Source organism: Ambystoma mexicanum, chromosome 4q (genome assembly GCF_040938575.1).
Source record: "Ambystoma mexicanum isolate Mex_15411 chromosome 4q, UKY_AmexF1_1, whole genome shotgun sequence".
Taxonomy (NCBI): Eukaryota; Metazoa; Chordata; class Amphibia; order Caudata; family Ambystomatidae; genus Ambystoma; species Ambystoma mexicanum.
Genome location: NC_090928.1, coordinates 1115179965 through 1115198857, shown reverse-complemented (window position 1 = coordinate 1115198857; position 18893 = coordinate 1115179965). Strand labels below are relative to the sequence as shown.

At 51.0% G+C, this 18893-nt stretch overlaps 1 protein-coding gene across 1 annotated transcript in view; it reads right to left on the bottom strand.

The window, feature by feature from the left end:
* The window catches only part of PARP1 (poly(ADP-ribose) polymerase 1), a 921075-nt gene that overhangs the window by 300462 nt on the left and 601720 nt on the right, over nucleotides 1–18893 (bottom strand). The window contains exons 14-15 of the mRNA XM_069608683.1: nucleotides 10737–10865; nucleotides 3292–3375 (exon numbers count right to left, since the gene is read on the bottom strand). Coding sequence (XP_069464784.1) covers nucleotides 3292–3375; nucleotides 10737–10865 — 213 coding nt within the window. The remainder of the gene's footprint in view (nucleotides 1–3291; nucleotides 3376–10736; nucleotides 10866–18893) is intronic.

The window sequence follows — 18893 nt, the reverse complement described above, 5'->3', positions numbered from 1 at the left end:
AAGAAACGGCGAAAAAAGAAGACCGGGACCTGTTGAAACAAAGGGGCTTAAGGCGCCATCTTGAAAAACATGTCTCTCGTGAGTTTTAGCTACTGGTGTTCGCAGTCAGGAAAAATCATGGTAGTTCGTTGTAAAACCACTGCCACCAGCCTTTTCAATAGGAAAGGGTAGCATTTGACTGCTACATGAGTATTTAGACACAGGGGATTCTAGGTAACCCCTCCAGCACTCCACAGGAAGATAGTGTGTGCTGGGTCTAGGAATTAAAAAAAAACTAAAGTAAAGTCAATTTAACCTTCCATTCTCTGGGACACAGTAGTTTATCCCAGAGATGGTCTTTAAACCTTTGGGAAGTCTAAAAAGACATCCCTGTGTCACTGTATGAGGGTGCTGTGTGACACAAAGATGATGCTTATGTGTGAAAAACTCCATAACCAAAAGAAATAAACACAGAAAACAGATTTAAAACGCTCAAAGTCTCAAAGTCCAGCAAAAGAGCTGGGGGTCTCTAAGGTACAGAGGAATTGGCCCATTTTGAGAATTCTCCCTAACACAGCAGCAGAGGTCCCAGTTATGGAGAATTTACATTTCTGTGCCAATTCCCTTTAACCTTGGAGACCCCCAGTTCTTTTGCTCCCGAGTGAGTGGGGCTTTTTTCACACGCGTGTTTTTCTGTACTTCATACTGTTAAATGGAGACTGGTAAACTACATAGGCATCTGCTTTTTGCATCGTGCCACACAGCACCTTTAAGTGGCAGAAAGTCCCTTGGACTACTCTTAATGTTTAACTACATTTTCCTGGGTGAACTACTGTTCCTAAAAATAGTAAGATGACTGTCTTACTTACCTTTTCTTTTGTGGGTTCATCAAACACAACCCTGTGTGGAGTGGGGGAGGGGGGAAATCGGGGAGTGTGGTAGGGCGTTACAAGGTAACTGCTTTATCCCACTTCTCATGTAACATTCTGTTACACTAACTTGAATGGCTAGTGGCAGTGTTTGTTTTTTTTACTACCTTTGTGCCAAGTATCTGCTGGCTGATTTCTCGGGTGCAATACAGCACCCAAGGGTGACCATTTCTCATCAGTTAGTTCCGTCTGGGCTTTTACTCTATTTCAATCTTTGAGTCCTTTGTGCATTTTGCCCTTGGTGGGCTTCGGGTGGGGAGGGAGGGTCCCGGAACTTCCCTGTGCTTTCTCTATGCGTGCCCGAGTAAAACCAGTTCTGATTGGCCAGCTGGCTGTCTGGGAGGACAGCAACCCTGCTGGGTGAATGACAGCCTAGGGCTTTGAATGAAGGGGAACTTACTTAAAAGGCAAGGTTTTTGGGACTAGAGGCAGAGCTGACCACTGGAGGACAAGATCCGAAGAAGACATGAAGAGACGTCAGCAGCACTCTCCTGGACCGCGATGTGCCCAGTGAAGCCCTGCAGCTGTGCTGACCCAGTTTTCATTTTGACTGGGAAAACCGGTACGGGACGACTTCCTCACTTAGGCTGGGGGGACCAGCTACCCTTAAACTATTTTGCGCAACCTCCGACTTGCTGTGACTTTCCAAGGCTGCAGAATCCCAGCAGGGTCGCTGACCATCCAGCTTTGAGTGCATAGTCTTCTGAAGTGCAGATCTGGCCAAAACTTCCTGGGCATCCAGAGGACCTTACAGAAGTAGGAAATCTTCACCCAGAGTCCCCTCACCAGAGTCCAGAGCCGAAGGATCAAGTAACTTCTAACCAAAGCGGTTAGTTCTTTGGTACTGAAAAAGACGCCAAAACCACAAAGAGCTGCTGAATCAAGGGAGAATCCATCGCTAGAGTCCCTCTCTGGAGTGCTGCAGCAGGAGCCCGCCATACATCCTCCCTTTCGTCACCAAGATCAAGGACCACGAACACGGGTCTGCTGCACTGCAACCCGAAGGCATCCAGCTGGAACAAATTCTTCAGTTCACATGTACTGTGGGGTTTGGGGTACATCAAACGTTTGCCATTTCTAGTGCTTCCCTACCTTGGGGAGTTCTATTTTACCCTATCGTGACCTCAAGTCACCTGCACTGGTCTTTCAGCTTGTGCTTTTTCTAGTGGACTCCTGTTGAGTTGCTGTGATTTTCAGTTTGAAATACTGACCATTTAAAGACATTTTCTAAGGAGAGCATCAGAACTTCGATCTGGCCCATTCACGTTGGCTGTCCTGGCTCCCTGAAGGCCCCCTTCTGGAACCATTGGCTTTGGCAGTGCCTGTTCCCTTACAGGTTTTAATTGTTGAACACTATTATTGCTGGGATAAAAGATTGCCTCCATCCCTTTGGGAGAATCTAACAGATTTGTTTTTGTAGAATACCAATATGTTCTAATCTAACCCTAACTATACCCTCCCTTATAACTCAACACTGCAAAGGTGAAAGTTATTACTGACCGCAAATGAGGTCACCTTTGGTGCTGGAAAATCTATAACATAAGAATTACTCACCTGCTTTATTGTTGACTTTGTGAATTGTATCCTAACTTGGGATTAATGTTACTATTCGTTGCTGCTTTTAAACGCTTTAAATATCTTTGTGTATATATGAATCAATAATTATACCATAACTTTAAGTGTGTGTTTACCTGGTGCCTTCTAGTTACCGATTTCATTGTACAGCTCACATTACCCCTCTTAAAATGAGCCTGGCTCCTCACTCAGTCACACTACCAACGTGTGTAGTACAGGTCTATATTAAAAGGTGGGCTACCTAATACCAAGAGATTAGTCATGTAGTCCCACACCAGTTGGACTGCACTAATTCTTACCTTACACCATTGGAGCAGCAGTTCACACAAGGAACCCAAGAGAAAATTAACGGAGTCCAAGGCGCACCACCAGCAACAAGAATTCAGCTGCCCAGAAAGTTATAGGGAAGTATAATTCCAAGAATAAAGTATGGAGATTCATAAAAAGGACACCCATAAAAAGATTAAAAGGGTGAGTGGGGAAAACCAAAAAGTGCACGGGTCTCAAAGGTGAGGGAGATTTAGCATAGAAATGGAAAGCTAACCTAATAGCGTGACTTGAGAAGTCCCTCTGGCCTCCGAAAAACGATCAAGGATGCAAATAAAAAAACAGGAAAAAAGCTAAAGGTTGATGGGCCCCATAAAGTGGCCCTAGGAATCCCAAAATAGGAATTCTGACTTAGGTCATTCTAGTAAAAAAGGTTAGTAATAGAGTCCCACAAAAGCAAAAAGTGTAGGGCCTCTTTCCAGAGATAGTCTAGCACTTTCGACCTAACAATCTTGTACTGGACAAATTAGTATTCACTTACTGTCTGGACCTCGCTGAGGACGGAATATGCACTCTGGATCTGCCGCTTGCTTAGCTTTCCCAGTGGCATTTTCTGCAAGTCAATCTGTGGAACAAGAATCAATAACTTAGCAAGTACACAAATCACAAGACGACTAAGCACATGCATCAGAAGATTACATGGTTCATCTTGCACTGCAAATGAATATGCAATTTAAGTTGCAAAACCCTAACACAATGGATTTACTACAAATGTTTGATTGGCAGCCTTGAAATAGGCAACTTCAGCTCAGCATTTGAATAAACCTACTGAATTCTTTTATGGTGCACTGGGGAAAAGATCAACCTGGCAAAAGGTAGGATTTCTTTGATCAAACTGCAGATACCTATCAATACTAAATATTCATTCAGTTTGTTCTTTTGAGTGATACCTTTTCTCTTTTAAAAGAGACTGTGCCCACTATTTGAGTTCAGGGCATGTCTGGTCCAACACATTTTCACATGTGTTTCAGCACAGTAGCCAAATTGCACTTTCTCAGTGCACTAGCACAGGTATTACATTATGTATTTTGTCAGAGCAGAGAAAACAATCATTTGTTTGGGTGGAAATGTGTTGCCAGTGTTCCAGATTAGATTTAGAGGCAGAAGTATTTTACTTGCTATTTCTGTAAGGAACAAGTTACTTACCTGTAACTGTTGTTCTCCACCTTGGGTCTGGCATGGATTCACATGCTCATGAATATTCCCCGTCGTCAGGCTGGGAATCCTCGGTAAAGAAAAAACCAGTATCAGTTTCGTTTCTGATCTGTCTTTCGTAGTAATAACCAATCACTGATCTCTGCGTCATACTGACCACAGCCAATGACTGCCCTCTACCTAAGCCCCGCCTCTGGCAGCCATCTTCAGATTTGGAAGCACGTGAAGTGGCAGTATGACCAAGTGAAGAGCCGCAGAGGGGTAGGCGGGAGGGTTCGCATGTGAATCCATGCCAGACCCATGCTGGAGAACAACAGTTACAGGTAAGTAACTTGTTCCTTCTCCAGCATGGGGTCTGGCATGGATTCACATGCTCATGAATAAAGAATACATAGCAGTACACACATGCACAACCACGGGAGGTGGCAAAGGCTCAACATTAAGCATTACATCAAACTCAACATTAAGCATCTTACCTCCTCACCAGGCTCACCTCAGGCGAACAGGTTGCGCAGCACTGCTTGGCCGACCCTGGACTCCTCCCTGGAATCCCGGTCGACGCAGTAGAATTTCGTGAAGGTGTGCGTCGACCTCCACGTAGCAGCCCTGCATATGTCCAGCAGGGGCACACCAGATAGGAACGCCGTGGTAACTGCGATCGCTCTGGTGGAATGGGCTCTCGGACAGCCAGGCAGCGGTCGGTTTGCCAACCGGTGACAGTACATGATACAGCCGGAGAGCCATCTGGAAATGGAAGCCTTCGAGAGAGCCTTCCCCTGATTGACAGGTCCAAAGTTCACAAAGAGTTGTGACGTCTTCCGAAAACACTTTGTGCGGTCTACGTAGAACTTCAGCGCTCTAGCCACATCCAGCGAGTGCAAAGTCCTCTCAGCCGGCGACGAAGGCGACGGAAAAACACAGGCAACACCAAGGGTTCGTTGAGATGGAAGTCCGACGGTACCTTGGGCATGAAGGAGGGGTGCGCCCTGAGCACTACCCTCGTGTCGTGAAAAGTCAAGTACGGGGCCTTGCAGGAAAGGGCCTGGATCTCTCCCACTCGTCGTGCGGAGGTGATGGCCACAAGAAACGCTGTTTTCCACGACAGAAATTTCAACGGAGCCGAGTGCAGAGGCTCGAACGGAGGTCCCATGAGCTTGGTCAGCACCACGTTGAGCTCCCACGCCGGGGCCGGAGCCTTCACCGGCGGGAACGATCTGAACAGTCCCTTCATGAACTCTTTCACCAGACGATGAGACCACAAGGACGTCCGCCCCGTGGTTCTGGTGTATCGGGAGATCGCAGAAAGATGAATCTTGATGGACGCGTGTGCCAGTCCAGCTTTAGCCAGCGTCAGCAGGTACAGCAGTACCTGGGGAGCCGTAATCCGTAAAGGGTTAATCTTCTGTGCGTGGCACCAGACAGAGAACCTCTTCCATTTGTGTCCGTAGCATTTAAGAGTCGAGGACGCCCTGGCCTTTGCAAGAACCTCTCTGCAGTCGGCCGGTATGTCGTATCCTCCAAACTCTAGCGCTGCAGGAGCCAGGCCTGCAAGTTCAGCGATTTCGGGTCGTGGTGGAGGATGGCGCCTCCTTCCCTGGAGAGTAGATCCGCGTCCACCGGCAGCTTGATTGGCGGGGACGCTGACAAGTCCAGAAGGTCCGGGAACCATATCTGCCTCGGCCACGCAGGTGCGACGAGGATCATCCTGCACCGTGACCTCTTGAGCTGGTTGACGAGCCGGATTAGCAGTGGCAAAGGAGGGAACGCGTAGAGGAACATGCCCTCCCAGGGGAACGAGAAAGCATCGCCCATGCTCCTCGCCTGGGGAAACCTGCTGGCGAACCTCAGGCACTTTGTGCCCCACCGTCGGAAGAGGCGATCCACTAGATCCTGCCGTAGCTCCCACTCGTGGCACGAGCGCAGCTCCCTGCTGAGTGAGTCGGCGATGGTGTTTTTTATCCCTGCCAGATGAAACGGCACCAGAAATATCCTTTGGGCGACGGCCCAATGCCACAGGTCCTGCGCCTCCTTGGACAGTGCTGGGGACCTGGTTCCGCCCGGTTTCCTGATGTAAAACATGGTGGTGGTGTTGTCGGTGAAGATCCTCACCACCTTGCCCTTGAGGGACGGAAGGAAGGACCTGAGGGCCCAAAACACTGCACGGAGCTCCAGGACGTTGATATGTAGGGATTTCTCCGTCGGGAGCCAAAGGCCTCTTGCGTGCAGATTTTCGGTGTGCGCTCCCCACCCTTCCAGGGAGGCATCCGTGGTCACTGTCTCCTGGTGGGCTGGGGTCTGGAAGTCCATGCCCGCCGTCAGATGCGCGCGGGTGCCCCACCACCGGATCGCTCGTCGGAAACTCTCGTCGAGTGTGATCCTTTCCTCGAAGCTGCCCGTCGTTTGGATCCAGCGCGCGTCCAGGAACTCCTGCAACGGGCGCATCCGGAGCCTGCACATGGGAATGAGGTAGATGCAGGAAGACATCATTCCGAGGAGGGACTTGATGGACCTCACCTTGGCCGCGTCGGCCACCAACATCCGCTGCACCTTGCCCAGGATGGTCCTGGTCCTCTCCTCCGACGGGGAGGCCAGAAGGGACACTGTGTTGTGCCTCGCTCCCAGAAACAGAGCGTCTTGCGCGGGTACCAGGTGGGATTTGGCGTAGTTCACGGAGAATCCTAGGTCCGTGAGAAGTTGGACGGTCCTTGCCGTGTGAACCACGGCGAGCTCCCTCGTCTTGGCTCGGATGAGCCAGTCGTCCAGGTAGGGGTAGACGTGGATCCCCTCGCGGCGCAGCTGCGCCGCCACCGGTGCGAGGCACTTGGTGAACACCCTGGGTGCCGACCGTAGTCCGAAGGGGAGGGCTTTGACTGGTAATGACGCCCTTGGACCACAAACCTGAGGAATTTTCGGTGCCCCTTTAGGATGGGAATATGGAAGTAGGCATCCTCCAAATCCAACGACGACAGGAAGTCTCCTTCCTCCAGCTGACCCAGGACGTGCTGGAGGGTGACCATCCGGAACTTCTGCGCCTTGATGAACTTGTTCAGACGTCGCAGGTCCAGGATGGGGCGCCATCCCCCCCCCCCCGTCTTCTTCTTCACGAGGAAGTATCTCAAGTAAACTCCGGAGCCCCGAAGCCTCTTTGGGACGAGTTCGATGGCGCCCTTCCTGAGCATCGCCTTTACCTCCAGGAGAAGTTGAGGGACGTGAAGTTCTTTCCTGGCCACGGGGGGGGGGACGCGCGGACACCTTCTTTGAAACTCGAGCGCGTGGCCCCGGGCCAAGGTGTCCAGCACCCAATGGTCGGTGGAGATGGACTCCCACACGCTGATGAAGCTCGCCAGCCGGCCTCCCACCGGGGTGCTTCGGTGGGGGCCCGACCCCACGGCCGGTTCAATCCTGCTTCGACGAGGCTTTGCCGCCTTGACCTCCTTGGCGACGACGGCGGGGTCCGCCAGACTTGCCTCGTCCTCTGTAGGCCTCCTGAGACGACGAGCGGGCCGCTTGACGCTAGGTGGAGAAACCGCCGCCTGAACCTTTGGAGGCGCCCTTGCCTCCGCTGCTCCGAAAGGGCGTCCGTCGTTGTTGCAGAACTCCAAGGGCCCGGGCCGTCTCGGTGTCCGCTTTAATGGCCTGAAGGGAATCGTCCACTGTTTTCCCAAACAGGTTGTTCCCATCGAAGGGCATGTCCAGGACTCTGGTCTGAACGTCTTGACGGAAGTCCGTAGCCTTGAGCCATCCACGCCGCCTAAGGCAAACGCCGTTGCCCAACTGGCGGAACAACCCAGTGTCGGCGATGTCCGTCGCAACGGTAATGGCGTGGTCCGAAGCCACCTCACCTTCCTGCAGGATCTCCAGGGCCTCTGCCCTCTTGTCGTCCGGCAAGAAGTCCAGCAGGGGAGCCAGTTTGTACCAGAGCTCCCTGTCGTAGCGGGCCACGATAGCCAAGGCGTTGGCCGCTTTAATCGTCGTCGCTGCATAAGTCGATGTGGAGGCCGCACCCCCCCCCCCGCTTTCTTCCTGGCCGCCGCGGAGACGACGGAGTCCGGGGTAGGCTGCGCCCGGAGGCACAGGGGGGCCGTGTCCGGGACCCGGTACTTCTTCTCGTACCGGTCTCTTCTAGCTGGCGTCGTGGAAGGGTTCTTGAGGAGGGTGAGGCCCTCATCCCAAATGTCGTCCAATAGAGGCACTGCGAGGACCGTCTTCCTCTTGGCCTCGCGCCGCTGATAAAGGAAACCTTCCTTCTTCTCCTCAGGGCAGAGTTGGAAAAGCTCGGATGCCCTGGTGATCATGGAGTGGAACGATCCAATCTCGTCGGGCGGAGAAGCCCTGGTGGGAGGCGACGACGGTACATCCTCGTCGTATACCTCGTCGTCCGTACCCGTCGCTGCCGTGTCAGTCCCCGTATCATCCCCTCGGGTGGACGGGGAGGAGGGCTGGAAGGGGCGCGACGGCTGAAAAGGAGGTGGAGGGTGGATCCTTCTTTTCTTGGTAGGGGGAACACCAGAAGGTCCCGGTTCTGGGTCCCCCGACGGGAGAGGTTCCGTCGGCAACGGTAGTCTCGTCCTTATCTCTGAGCATAAGGACTGTATAGCCAACAAAATGGCCGCCGAGTTGTCTCGCGGCGCTGGCAGAGGGGAATCCGACGGGCGATCAGGGGCCCCGTCGGTACCCTCGACGATGTCGTCACCTGCGTCGGGATCCATCCCGACGGGCCAGTCTTCTTCCACGCCGAGGCCGTGGCTTAAGACCTCGACCAGCTCCTCCTCCGAGGTTGAGGCCGAATCTACGACGACGCCCTGCCCCCCCTTTTTCTTCCCCACGGGGGATTTCACGGGGGTCCTATCGATGGGCACAAAAGAGGACTCCCTCCGAGGTGGCAGGGAGACTCTGAGCCCCGAGTTCGCCACCACTGGTGTAGCCTCCACAGGCTGAGCCAGGGCCGCCGCGACAGTTTCGATAGAGGGCTTGGCCGGATGGGTTAAGGCCTTCACCACCTTAGGTGCGCTCACCGCCTTATCCTTGAGGGGGGACACTGCCTCGCTCCCCCTCCGCCTTCGAGCTCGACCGGGGCCTCTCCAGGAGCTTCGCCGGGTGCTCGGCCTTCCTCTTACCCGACCCAGAGCGTTGGCTCGTGGTTGATGGTGCCGGGGAGGGTGCGCCCTGCCTGGCGCCCGTAGAGCCCGACCGTTCGGCGCCCCCGGTGCCAGCAGACTCGCGGTGCTTGGCCTTATGTTGGACCCCCGTCGCCGGGGCGTCCTCAAAGGTCTTAGAAGACCGCTCGGATTTCTTCCTCTTCTTCTCGCCTGACGGGCTCTTCCCTTCTAGCCAGTTGGCGAGACGTTGATGGCGGTCCTTCATGGTCCGCTCCGACATGTTGCCGCAAAACGCACAGTCCTTCTCCACGTGCGTCTTGTCCTCATGTAGGCAGTAAAGACAAAAAGAGTGTTCGTCCTCCTTGAAGACGTTCTGCAGCTGGCATCCAGGGCAGACCCTGAACAGCTTTCCGGGCGTCGAGCTTCCCTTCTCCTGGGCCATGACCGGGCCTGAGAAACTTCTGGAGTCCTCCAAAAGCGTAGCTCGACGAAATCTTCACCCTTGAGGGGCGCAGACGAATCCGACACGGGTCCCCGTTGATCGGATGGAGAGTCGGTGGAGCTTGAGGCTCTTTTGACCGAAAAAACGAAGTTTTTGAGAAAAAACGTGAAAAAAATAGCACTAACGCTCGAGAGCAATAGCACGAGGATCCCAACACATGAACGTGCGGTAAAAATCTGAAGATGGCTGCCAGAGGCGGGGCTTAGGTAGAGGGCAGTCATTGGCTGTGGTCAGTATGACGCAGAGATCAGCGATTGGTTATTACTACGAAAGACAGATCAGAAACGAAACTGATACTGGTTTTTTCTTTACCGAGGATTCCCAGCCTGACGACGGGGAATATTCATGAGCATGTGAATCCATGCCAGACCCCATGCTGGAGAAATATTGGAATAAAAAAAAAATGTAGGCAGTAAAAAAAAGTAGTTTGCATTCTCACATGCAGTATTTAGAAAATTAAATTATTCTAGATTTGTAATTTTAAAACTGATATTTCTGCTCCAATCCATAGTTTCCCAACATTGCGAAATTCCTGAAACAGTTTTGAAATCGTCAAAAACATGAAGAGCTCCCCTGAGTGGAATGTCCTACCGATGCCACTGGTCTGAACACAACAAAGCAGCAGCGCAGCTGGCATCAAGGGCAGACACCTGCAAATTTCCACGCAATATTTTCTTTTCTTGCATTAGCCTGATTGTAGGGAGTAAAGGGGACAGGTCTGCAGTTTATCCGGCGCCATGGCTAGGGCGCATTTGCCCAGGTGATTCTGCGATTAAAGAAATGACAAGACACCACTCAGATGTATAGATATGCAGAATGCAACTCTATTTTCTCTACTAAAAAGGGATTAAAAAAAAAAAAAAGAGCACCTATTTTCACAAATCTGTGCTGCTACTGTCTGAAAACCTTTTTTTTTTAAGTGGAGAGTGATGGGTCATATACACAATCCAAGCACATGCCTCAGACGGCCATTTATATACAGTGTTAAATTGGAGTGTGTCATTTCACAATGGAATCTCCGTTCAACTGCGAGTCAAACACAGATCCTATAACAAGACGATTTTAAGAAAGTTATTTCACTAGGCATGCTCACACAGGGTAAACAACATCCAAATGGTAAACTGCAAAAGAGCAGAAAATAAGGTAGAGAAATCCCCTTCACCAGCACACCTCAAACTCCACCATGGCCTTCTTCATGCTCTCCACATCAAAGATCATCTTGATCAGGTCCTGGATGGGTTGCGCAAGCTTCGACTTGGTACCAGCATTCATGGAGAGCTGCTTCACAACATCTTCCTCCTGAAGGGGTAAAGTTAAGTAGCAGTGAAAGCAGGGCAGCCATTGGGTTACTTTGCTCAAGATTGGCTGTGGATACACAATGCTGTTTTATGGACTGTCATACCTACTAATCCCAACACAACTAAGAAAGGTCACAAACATAAAACCAACACAGCACGAGCCTGTACTAATATACAAGAGCAACAAGCACAAAAACATGCGGTATAAAAGACATGCACACAATCTAATAGACAAGCTAATTTTCGTAATAGACTAGCTCATTTTCTGAGTCAAATATCTTTAGGCTCAAAACTGCATTACTAAAGTTTACATTCAGGACTTGTGAGATGCTGGCTCTGGTTAGCTACAAGACTTGCACTAGAGGAAGGGGAAAAGCCTTCTGTGCGCAATACTGCAAGTCCACTCATCACAGTTTTTGGATCCTGTGTAATTTGAAGTGAATGTAAAAGCTAATAGAAAGTTTAAAGCAGAAAGCAGCATCATTCTTACACTGCAAACTATCCTACTGATATCCATAGGATGTTCAGAATGGACAGAAAAGGGATGAATGGAAGGTCAGCATACGACAAGTGTGTTTGGGTGACAATTGTTGAGATGGATTTCTAAAATGAACCCTCGGAGAAAGATTTTAGGAGGCTATCCTAAGTGATGGTGAACAGTCTCTCAGAGTTTAGCCACAACTCATCTGGGTAGAGCAGTCAAAGTTTAGTCTCAGGTGTGAGAGAGAGTCGTCTAGGGCCCAAATGAGCTCACACCGAACATACAATTCAGCTTAGACATTATGTAGAAAAATAAAGTTATATATTAGGCCTTTAAGAACACACTAAGAAATAAAGCTACTAGGTAGTATCACACAAAACTATGTATAACAAATGTACGCATTCAGTAGGTTCAACAACAATGCATTAGTCAATCGAACCACGGGTTAGGTAGATTTTAATTTTTTATGCACAATCTCCTCTACATCTGATTCCTCCAGCACACTTTGTTGCACTATTGGATTTTTGGTCTGTTCCACTGAGTGAGTGCGGACCTTTTTCCACACTCGCTCATTCTTTTATCCTATCTCTGGGATACATTTGTATTTATTTTTATACCTTTTTCTTGGAGTTTTTCCTTCAAGTTTTAAGGCATCCGTCTTGACTTGTGCAGCACACAGCACACTCTGGGCATCCCTTTTTATTTTCTGTTATAGGGGGACATGGTTATCCTTCCCAGTGTTAGGGAGAATTTTCATTTCTGTGCAAATTCCCTTCAACCTTGGGAGACACCCAGCTCGTTTGCTGGGACTCAGGGATTTTTAATAATTACTCCTGAGTGGGACTTTTTCCTCACTCGTGTTTTTTCGGACTAGGATTTTGTGTCTCTTACAGTAAAATGGAGTCTGGTAAACTCCGTAGGGATCCGTTTTTTGCATTGTGACACAGCACCTTTTGTGCAGTGCCAATGAGGGGTTCCTTGGACTTGTCTTAATGTTTAACTACAGTTTCTTGGATGTGGTGTGCTGGGGAGTTGCATAGTAACTCCTTTATCACATGTCTCATGTAACATTCTGTTACACTAACTTGATTGGCTGGTGGCAGTGGTTTATTTTTTTACTACCTTGTGCTATGTATCTGCAGGCCGATTCCTCAGCTGCAGTACATAACCCAAGGGTGATCATTTTCCCAAAATGGCCCCAGTCTTCTTTTTTTGCAATTTTTATTGTCAGTTAGTTCCTTCTGGGCTTTTACTCTCTTGTTTGAATCAGGTTTTAGTCCTTTGTGCATTTTGCCTTTGTCTGGAAAGGCAGGAAGTGAGGGAGGGTCCCGAAACGTTCCTGTCCTTTTTCTCTAGGTGTGCCTGAGTGAAACCAGTTCTGATTGGCTGGCTGGTTGTGCGGGAGGATAGCCACCCTGCTGGGTGATTGACAGCCTAGGGCTGTGAATGAATGGGAACTTGCTTAATAGGCAAGGATTTTGGGACTAGAGGCAGAGTCGACCACTGGAGGACAATATCCGACGAAGACATGAAGAAACACCAGCAGCACGCAGCAGGACTGCAAAGGTCCGGTGAAGCCCTGCAGCTGTGCTTATCCAGTTTTCGTTTTGACTGCGAAGACCCACAAGCGACGACTTCCTCTCTTGGGCTGGTGGGATCGACTAGCCTTGAGACGAGCTTCATTTTGGCACAACTCCCGATTTGCTGTGACTTTCCAAGGCTGCAAAATACCAGTGCCCGAGGAACCCTAAACATCATCGAAAGCGCATTCTGTTCGGAAGAGCAAACCTGGCCAAAACTTCGTGGGCATGCAGAGAACGCTCCAGAAGAACAAGTTACTTATCTTACCTAGTAACGTTCTTCCGATGGGATGTTCCTCCGAATTATTCCACATCTTTGACAGTAATTACCACAGCTGTGCTGCTTTGGAAAACATTTTCAGCGTAAGCGTCCATGACGTAGATACGCTGTCCCTCGAAGGCCTCCCTCGATGGTTGACGTCACCAGATGTTATATCTAGGACGTACAACGCCCGTAGCCACAGTTGTAGTTTTTCCCCCCAGAACATGTGGCATTAATCTTCTGCCAGTATGACTACAGAAAGCCTTGCAAAAACGTAAGCTGCAATCGCGTAAGAAATTCTGTAGCGGGGTAGGTAGGGAACGAACGATGTGGAATACGTCGGAGGAACATCCCATCGAAAGAACGTTACCAGGTAAGATGAGTAACTTGTTCTTCGAAGGGATTGTGCCCTCCGACGTATTCCACATCTTTGACAGACTCCCAAAGCAGTACCAACGTAAGGAGGTGGGAAAAGAATTTACAAATGCATCAATTTAGAATGCCCAATCAAATTGCAGAATAAAGGACTGCCTTACCAAAGGCCAAATCCTGCCCATGGATAGAGTCCAGGGAATAATGTTTCACAAAAGTATGGACAGAGGCCCATGTGACTGCTACGCAAATATTGTGAATCGGAACACCCCTGTAGTGCAGTGGAGGCAGCCATATCACTAGTAGAATGATACTGTAAGCCTACTTGAGGGTCCTTTCCTACCAAACGGTAACACTCAGTCAAAATGATCCATCTAGATAAAGCCTGACCTAAACGCCTTCCAGCATAACCAATGAAGAGCTGATCGTCCACTCTGACCCGGGACATCCGTGAGAGATAGAAACTCTCTCCTAGGGTCCAACCTATGGAGACTCTCCTCTTCCTTACCAGGATGTTGAGGATAGAATGCCGGAAAAATTACCTTCCGGTTCAGATGGAATTCCGACGCAACCTTCGGAAGAAAGGAAGGCCGAATCCCAAGGACAACACTGTCCTTATGGAACACAGTGAAGGGTGGTTTGGCGGAAAGTGCCTGCAACTCACTCACTCTGCGTGCGGAAGTAACCGCAACTAAAAATACAGTTTTAAAGGCCAATAGCCCCAACGGGCAAGAATGTAAGGGCTCAAACGAAGCTCCCATTAAGAACTTTAAAACCAAATTCAGATCCCATCCCGGCAGCTGGAAAGGTGACGGTGGAAAGACATTAGTTAGCCCTTTTAGAAACTGAGATAAAATAAGAAAATTCCTCAGACGAGCGCTTAAATATAGACAGCACCACCAGGTAACTTTTAATTGTACCCACTTGCAGGCCCTTGTGGGCTAAAGAAAGCAAAAAAAAGACAAAACCAAAGGAATGGAACATTGGAAAGGATCCACATTCTGTGTTCTGCACCAGTCGCAGAACTTTCTCCAACGGCAAAGGTACAGAGTTTTCGTTACGGGTCTTCTGGCCGAAAGCAACACCTCCATCACGTCCTCGGGAAGGTCCCAATCCTTGTACCTCAACCTTTCAGATACCAAGCGTGAAGGTTGAGGGACTTGACCTCTGGATGGAGAACCCGACCCCCCCTCCTGTGAGAGCAGATCGTCTCGGTAGGGAAGACAATGTGGAGGGCAGATGGACATGTCGAGAAGGTCCGGGTACCACGCTCTCCTGGCCCATGCCAGAGCAATGAGGATCGTCCAGGAACCGAACCTCCATAACCTCTGCAACACCTGCAGAATGACGGGGACTGGAGGAAACGCGTACAGCAGTGGGAAGGACCACTGCACTATGAACACGACCCTAAAGCTCCTCTTGGAGGAGATTACCGTGAGCAGAATCTTTCGCACTTCCGATTGACACTGGTGGCGAAGATATCCACTTGCAGGGTTCCCCAAAGGGCAAAGATCTTCAACAGAACTTCCTGAGCCAGCTCCCACTCTTGAGAGACCGTGCTCTGCCTGCTCAGAGCGTCCGCCGCTGTGTTTGTCTCCGGCCAGATGAACTGGCGAGATCGAAATTTCCTGCTGAATGGCCCAGAACCAGAGCGGCATCGGCTCCCTGAACGGGAGAGACCTTGCCCCGTCCCCCCTTTGTTTAGGTAGTGCATGGCCACTGTATTGTCCGTCATAATCTGGACATTCTTCCCCCCCGCACAGTTGGCAGAGAAGCCTTCAGGGCTAGCCTGACAGCCCGCAGCTCTAACAGATTGATGTGGAGTCTGGATCGTTATCTCTGGCCACGGTTGCCAAAACGGAGCACCCTTCATCAGATTGGCTTCGACAGCCCACCACAGAAGATCCTGTGCGACTGAGGGCGGAATCTGACCGGGATCTGACATCCAGCCGGAGAACTGCAACCACTGCATCTTGAGAGCCCACTGCAGAGATCTCATCTGCAGCCTGGCCTCTGGTACCAGGAAAATGCAGGATGCCATGAGGCCAAGCAACCTCAAGAACTTGAACGCCGGGAGACTCTGGGCACATTGAAATTTGTCCACCATCGGCAGAATGTGATGAGCCCTCACCTGGGGAGGCAAACAACCCCAGGGATGTGTCGAGCACTGTTCCGATGTACTGGAGCCGCAGGGTAGGTGTCACATGGGACTACTTTAAATTGAGGGAGAAGTCCAGCTTGTTAAAGGGAGTGGCAGGTGATGGACAGATGATCCAGGGCTTGCTCAGGAGAACGCGCCCTGATTAACCATTCGTCTAGGTAGGGGTAGACGTGAATCCCCCCTTTCCGGAGATACGCTGCCGCCACCACCACCATCAGCTTGGTGAAGACCCTCGGGGCAGATGTCAATCCGAACAGCAGGACCCGAAACTGAAAATGCGAGTCGCCAACCGCGAACCGCAGGTACTTCCTGTGCTTTGGATGAATCGGCACATGAAAGTAAGCATCCTTGAGGTCTAGAGACACCAATCTTATAATCGAACGGCCTGGAGAACTTGAGAAAGTTACCATCTTGAACTTGTCCTTCCTGAGGAGCTTGTTCAGCCCTGTCTTTTTTCGGGATAAAAAAATAAGGGGAATACCATCCCTTGTTCCTCTCTGCTACAGGCACCAGTTCTATGGTGCCTTTCTCCAGCAGGGATAGGATTTCCTGCGCAAGGAGCGGATCCGGACGCTTCCAAGAGAGCTTCCCCGGTGGATTGTCGTGAGGCCTCTGCTGAAAGGGGAGACAGTAGCTGTGGGTTATGATCTCCAGAACCCACACATCTGAAGTAATGGTACGTCATTCTCCAAGATGCTGCGCCTCTCTGCCCCCAACCGGCGAACCATGGGACATGGTCTTATGACTGAGCGGACGCGGCTGCGGCAGTGCCTGATGGCAAAGAGGCAACTGCCCGAGAGGCTTTGGCACCTCGAGTACCTTGCTTTCCACCTCTGGTACTCCTACGGTGGCCCCTTTGACTGGCAGCTCCTCTTGATCTACCAAAGGAAGAGTAGTACTGAAAGGAATGTCCCCTCCATTGCTGTCCCCTAGGTCGAAAAGGCGGAGGCTGTACAAAGACTTTGCTGCAGCTTTGGAGGTCTGCAAACTCTCATCAGCCTTGCTGCCAAAAAGATGGACACCATCAAAGGGCATGTTGAGAAGCCGGGATTGCACATCCGGAGGAAACCCAGACGTCCGCAACCACGCAAACCTGCGTATCACGGTGCTCACAGCCATGGACCGGCTGACAGTCTGCCATGTCCAGACCTGACTGAATGGATGGATTCACACATGGAATCCCCGCCGTCTTGCACAAGGGCTAGAAAACCATCCCGTTCCTCCCATTCGGGAATATGCTCAGCCGCCAATGATACACAATTCCACAGAATGGGAGTGAATCTTGCCAGGGCACAAACCGAGTTGCTGCCTTTAAAGCATACCCCCAAGAAGAAAATACCTTCCTTGCCCAACCATCAAAGCGCTTGTCGTACCTATCCGGAGGGATAGTAGGGTACGCAGCCTGCTTTACTGGGGCCGTAGCCGCCTGCACCACCAAACTCTCCGGAGTAGGGTGCGTAGACAAGTAGCAGGGGTCACCACTGGCTGGGTAGTATTTTTTCGGAAGAGACATTCACTGCCAGGAGACTCTCTGGAGCAGTCCAAGCCGCCACCACCCTTCTCTGCAATGCCATATGAAATGGCAACACCGGGTCAGTGGGTGGACCTTGATCCAGAATGTCTGTCAGATCATCTTGAAGAAAATAAGCAGATGGAGCAGACCACCCTAAATACTCAGTCACCCTCGACATGAGGCGCCTATACGAGGAGTCGGCATGTGTACCAGGCGCAGGCCTGCCAGATTCAACCTCCGGAGAGGTATCAAGACCACTGGCGTCATGTAAGGATTGACAAAGGTCTTCCAGTTGGCTATGATCTGACAACAGGTCATCAGGAACCTCAGGAGGCAAAACCCCCTCCTCATCAGACCCTTCCTCCACCTCTGAAATATACTCCAAGGGTTGGAACAAATCCACCCTGGGAGGAGGAACAGAGTAGGGCTCTAAAACAGGCCTAAGACTTGCGGAGAGCCTTTCTCAGAGCTTCCACAGCCCTCCGGTAAATTCCCCACAAAAGGCGTCGAGGGCGCCGATGGAATCGGTGTCGACCGAGGCGCCGACGAGTTCAACAACGGCTTCGAGGCCGGAGCCCAGATCGTGTCCTTCAATGGCCGCGGAGCCGACAACTTCTTCGAAGCCGGGGCCTCGAGAGAGTCGACAGACATGGCGCCGATGCCTTCTTAGAAGGCCTCACAGGCTCCGACGGCCTCGACGGTGTCAAGGACCTGGACCTGGCACGGCTATGGCGATAACCCATGTTCGATCGGGATCTCGACGGCTCCCGATGATTGTGCCGACCGCCCGAGCCCGAAGGCGTGCGAGTGGTGGCTCTAGCTCGTTCCTTGCCGGCTTCTCTCGAAGGCGCGGACGGAACAGTGCCTTGCAATTTGAAAATCGCCACCATCTGCAGGCGGAAAGCATCCCATTCAGCCGGCGACAAGTGTTTCGTGGGGCAAGTTACCCGCCGTCTGGCGGAGTCCTCTGACGAGGACGGCGACCGGTAACGGCGCTTCCGTAAATGACTCGAAGAGGCAGAGGAATGGCGGGACCCACTCCGAGAACGAGACCCCCTGGAATTACGCCGACGCGGAGAGTCACCCCTCGAATCGTCGGTCAAAAGACCAGTAGATTTCGACTTACGGGTTTTAGAAACCCTACCTACGACAACAAATTCTTCCGCTCCCGCAAGGCCTTCGAAGTTAGGGACTGGCAGTCATCGCAATTATCGTTGGCGTGGCTTTCACCGAGGCACCAGAGGCAAACGTCGTGCGGGTCCATAATGGACATTTTGGAACCGCAGTCCCAACACTTTTTGAAGCCCGACTTCAGGGTAAAAGACGAAGACATCATGAATTTTCAAGTTAGAAGAACCGAGGCACACCGAGTTTCCGAAGCGAACACGTTCGCGGAAAAAACGGAACTGAGGCTACGGGCGTCGTGCGTCCTAGATATAACATCCGGTGACGTCGACCATCGAGGGAGGCCCTCAAGGGACAGCATATCGACGTCATCAACACAGGACGCCTATGCCGAAAAAGTTTTCCGGAGCAGCACAGCTGTGGTAATTACCGTCAAAGATGTGGAATACGTCGGAGGACACAATTCCTTTGAAGAAGGAATTCTTCATCCAGAGTCCAGGACCAAGGGATCAAGTAACTTCCAACTGGAGAGGTT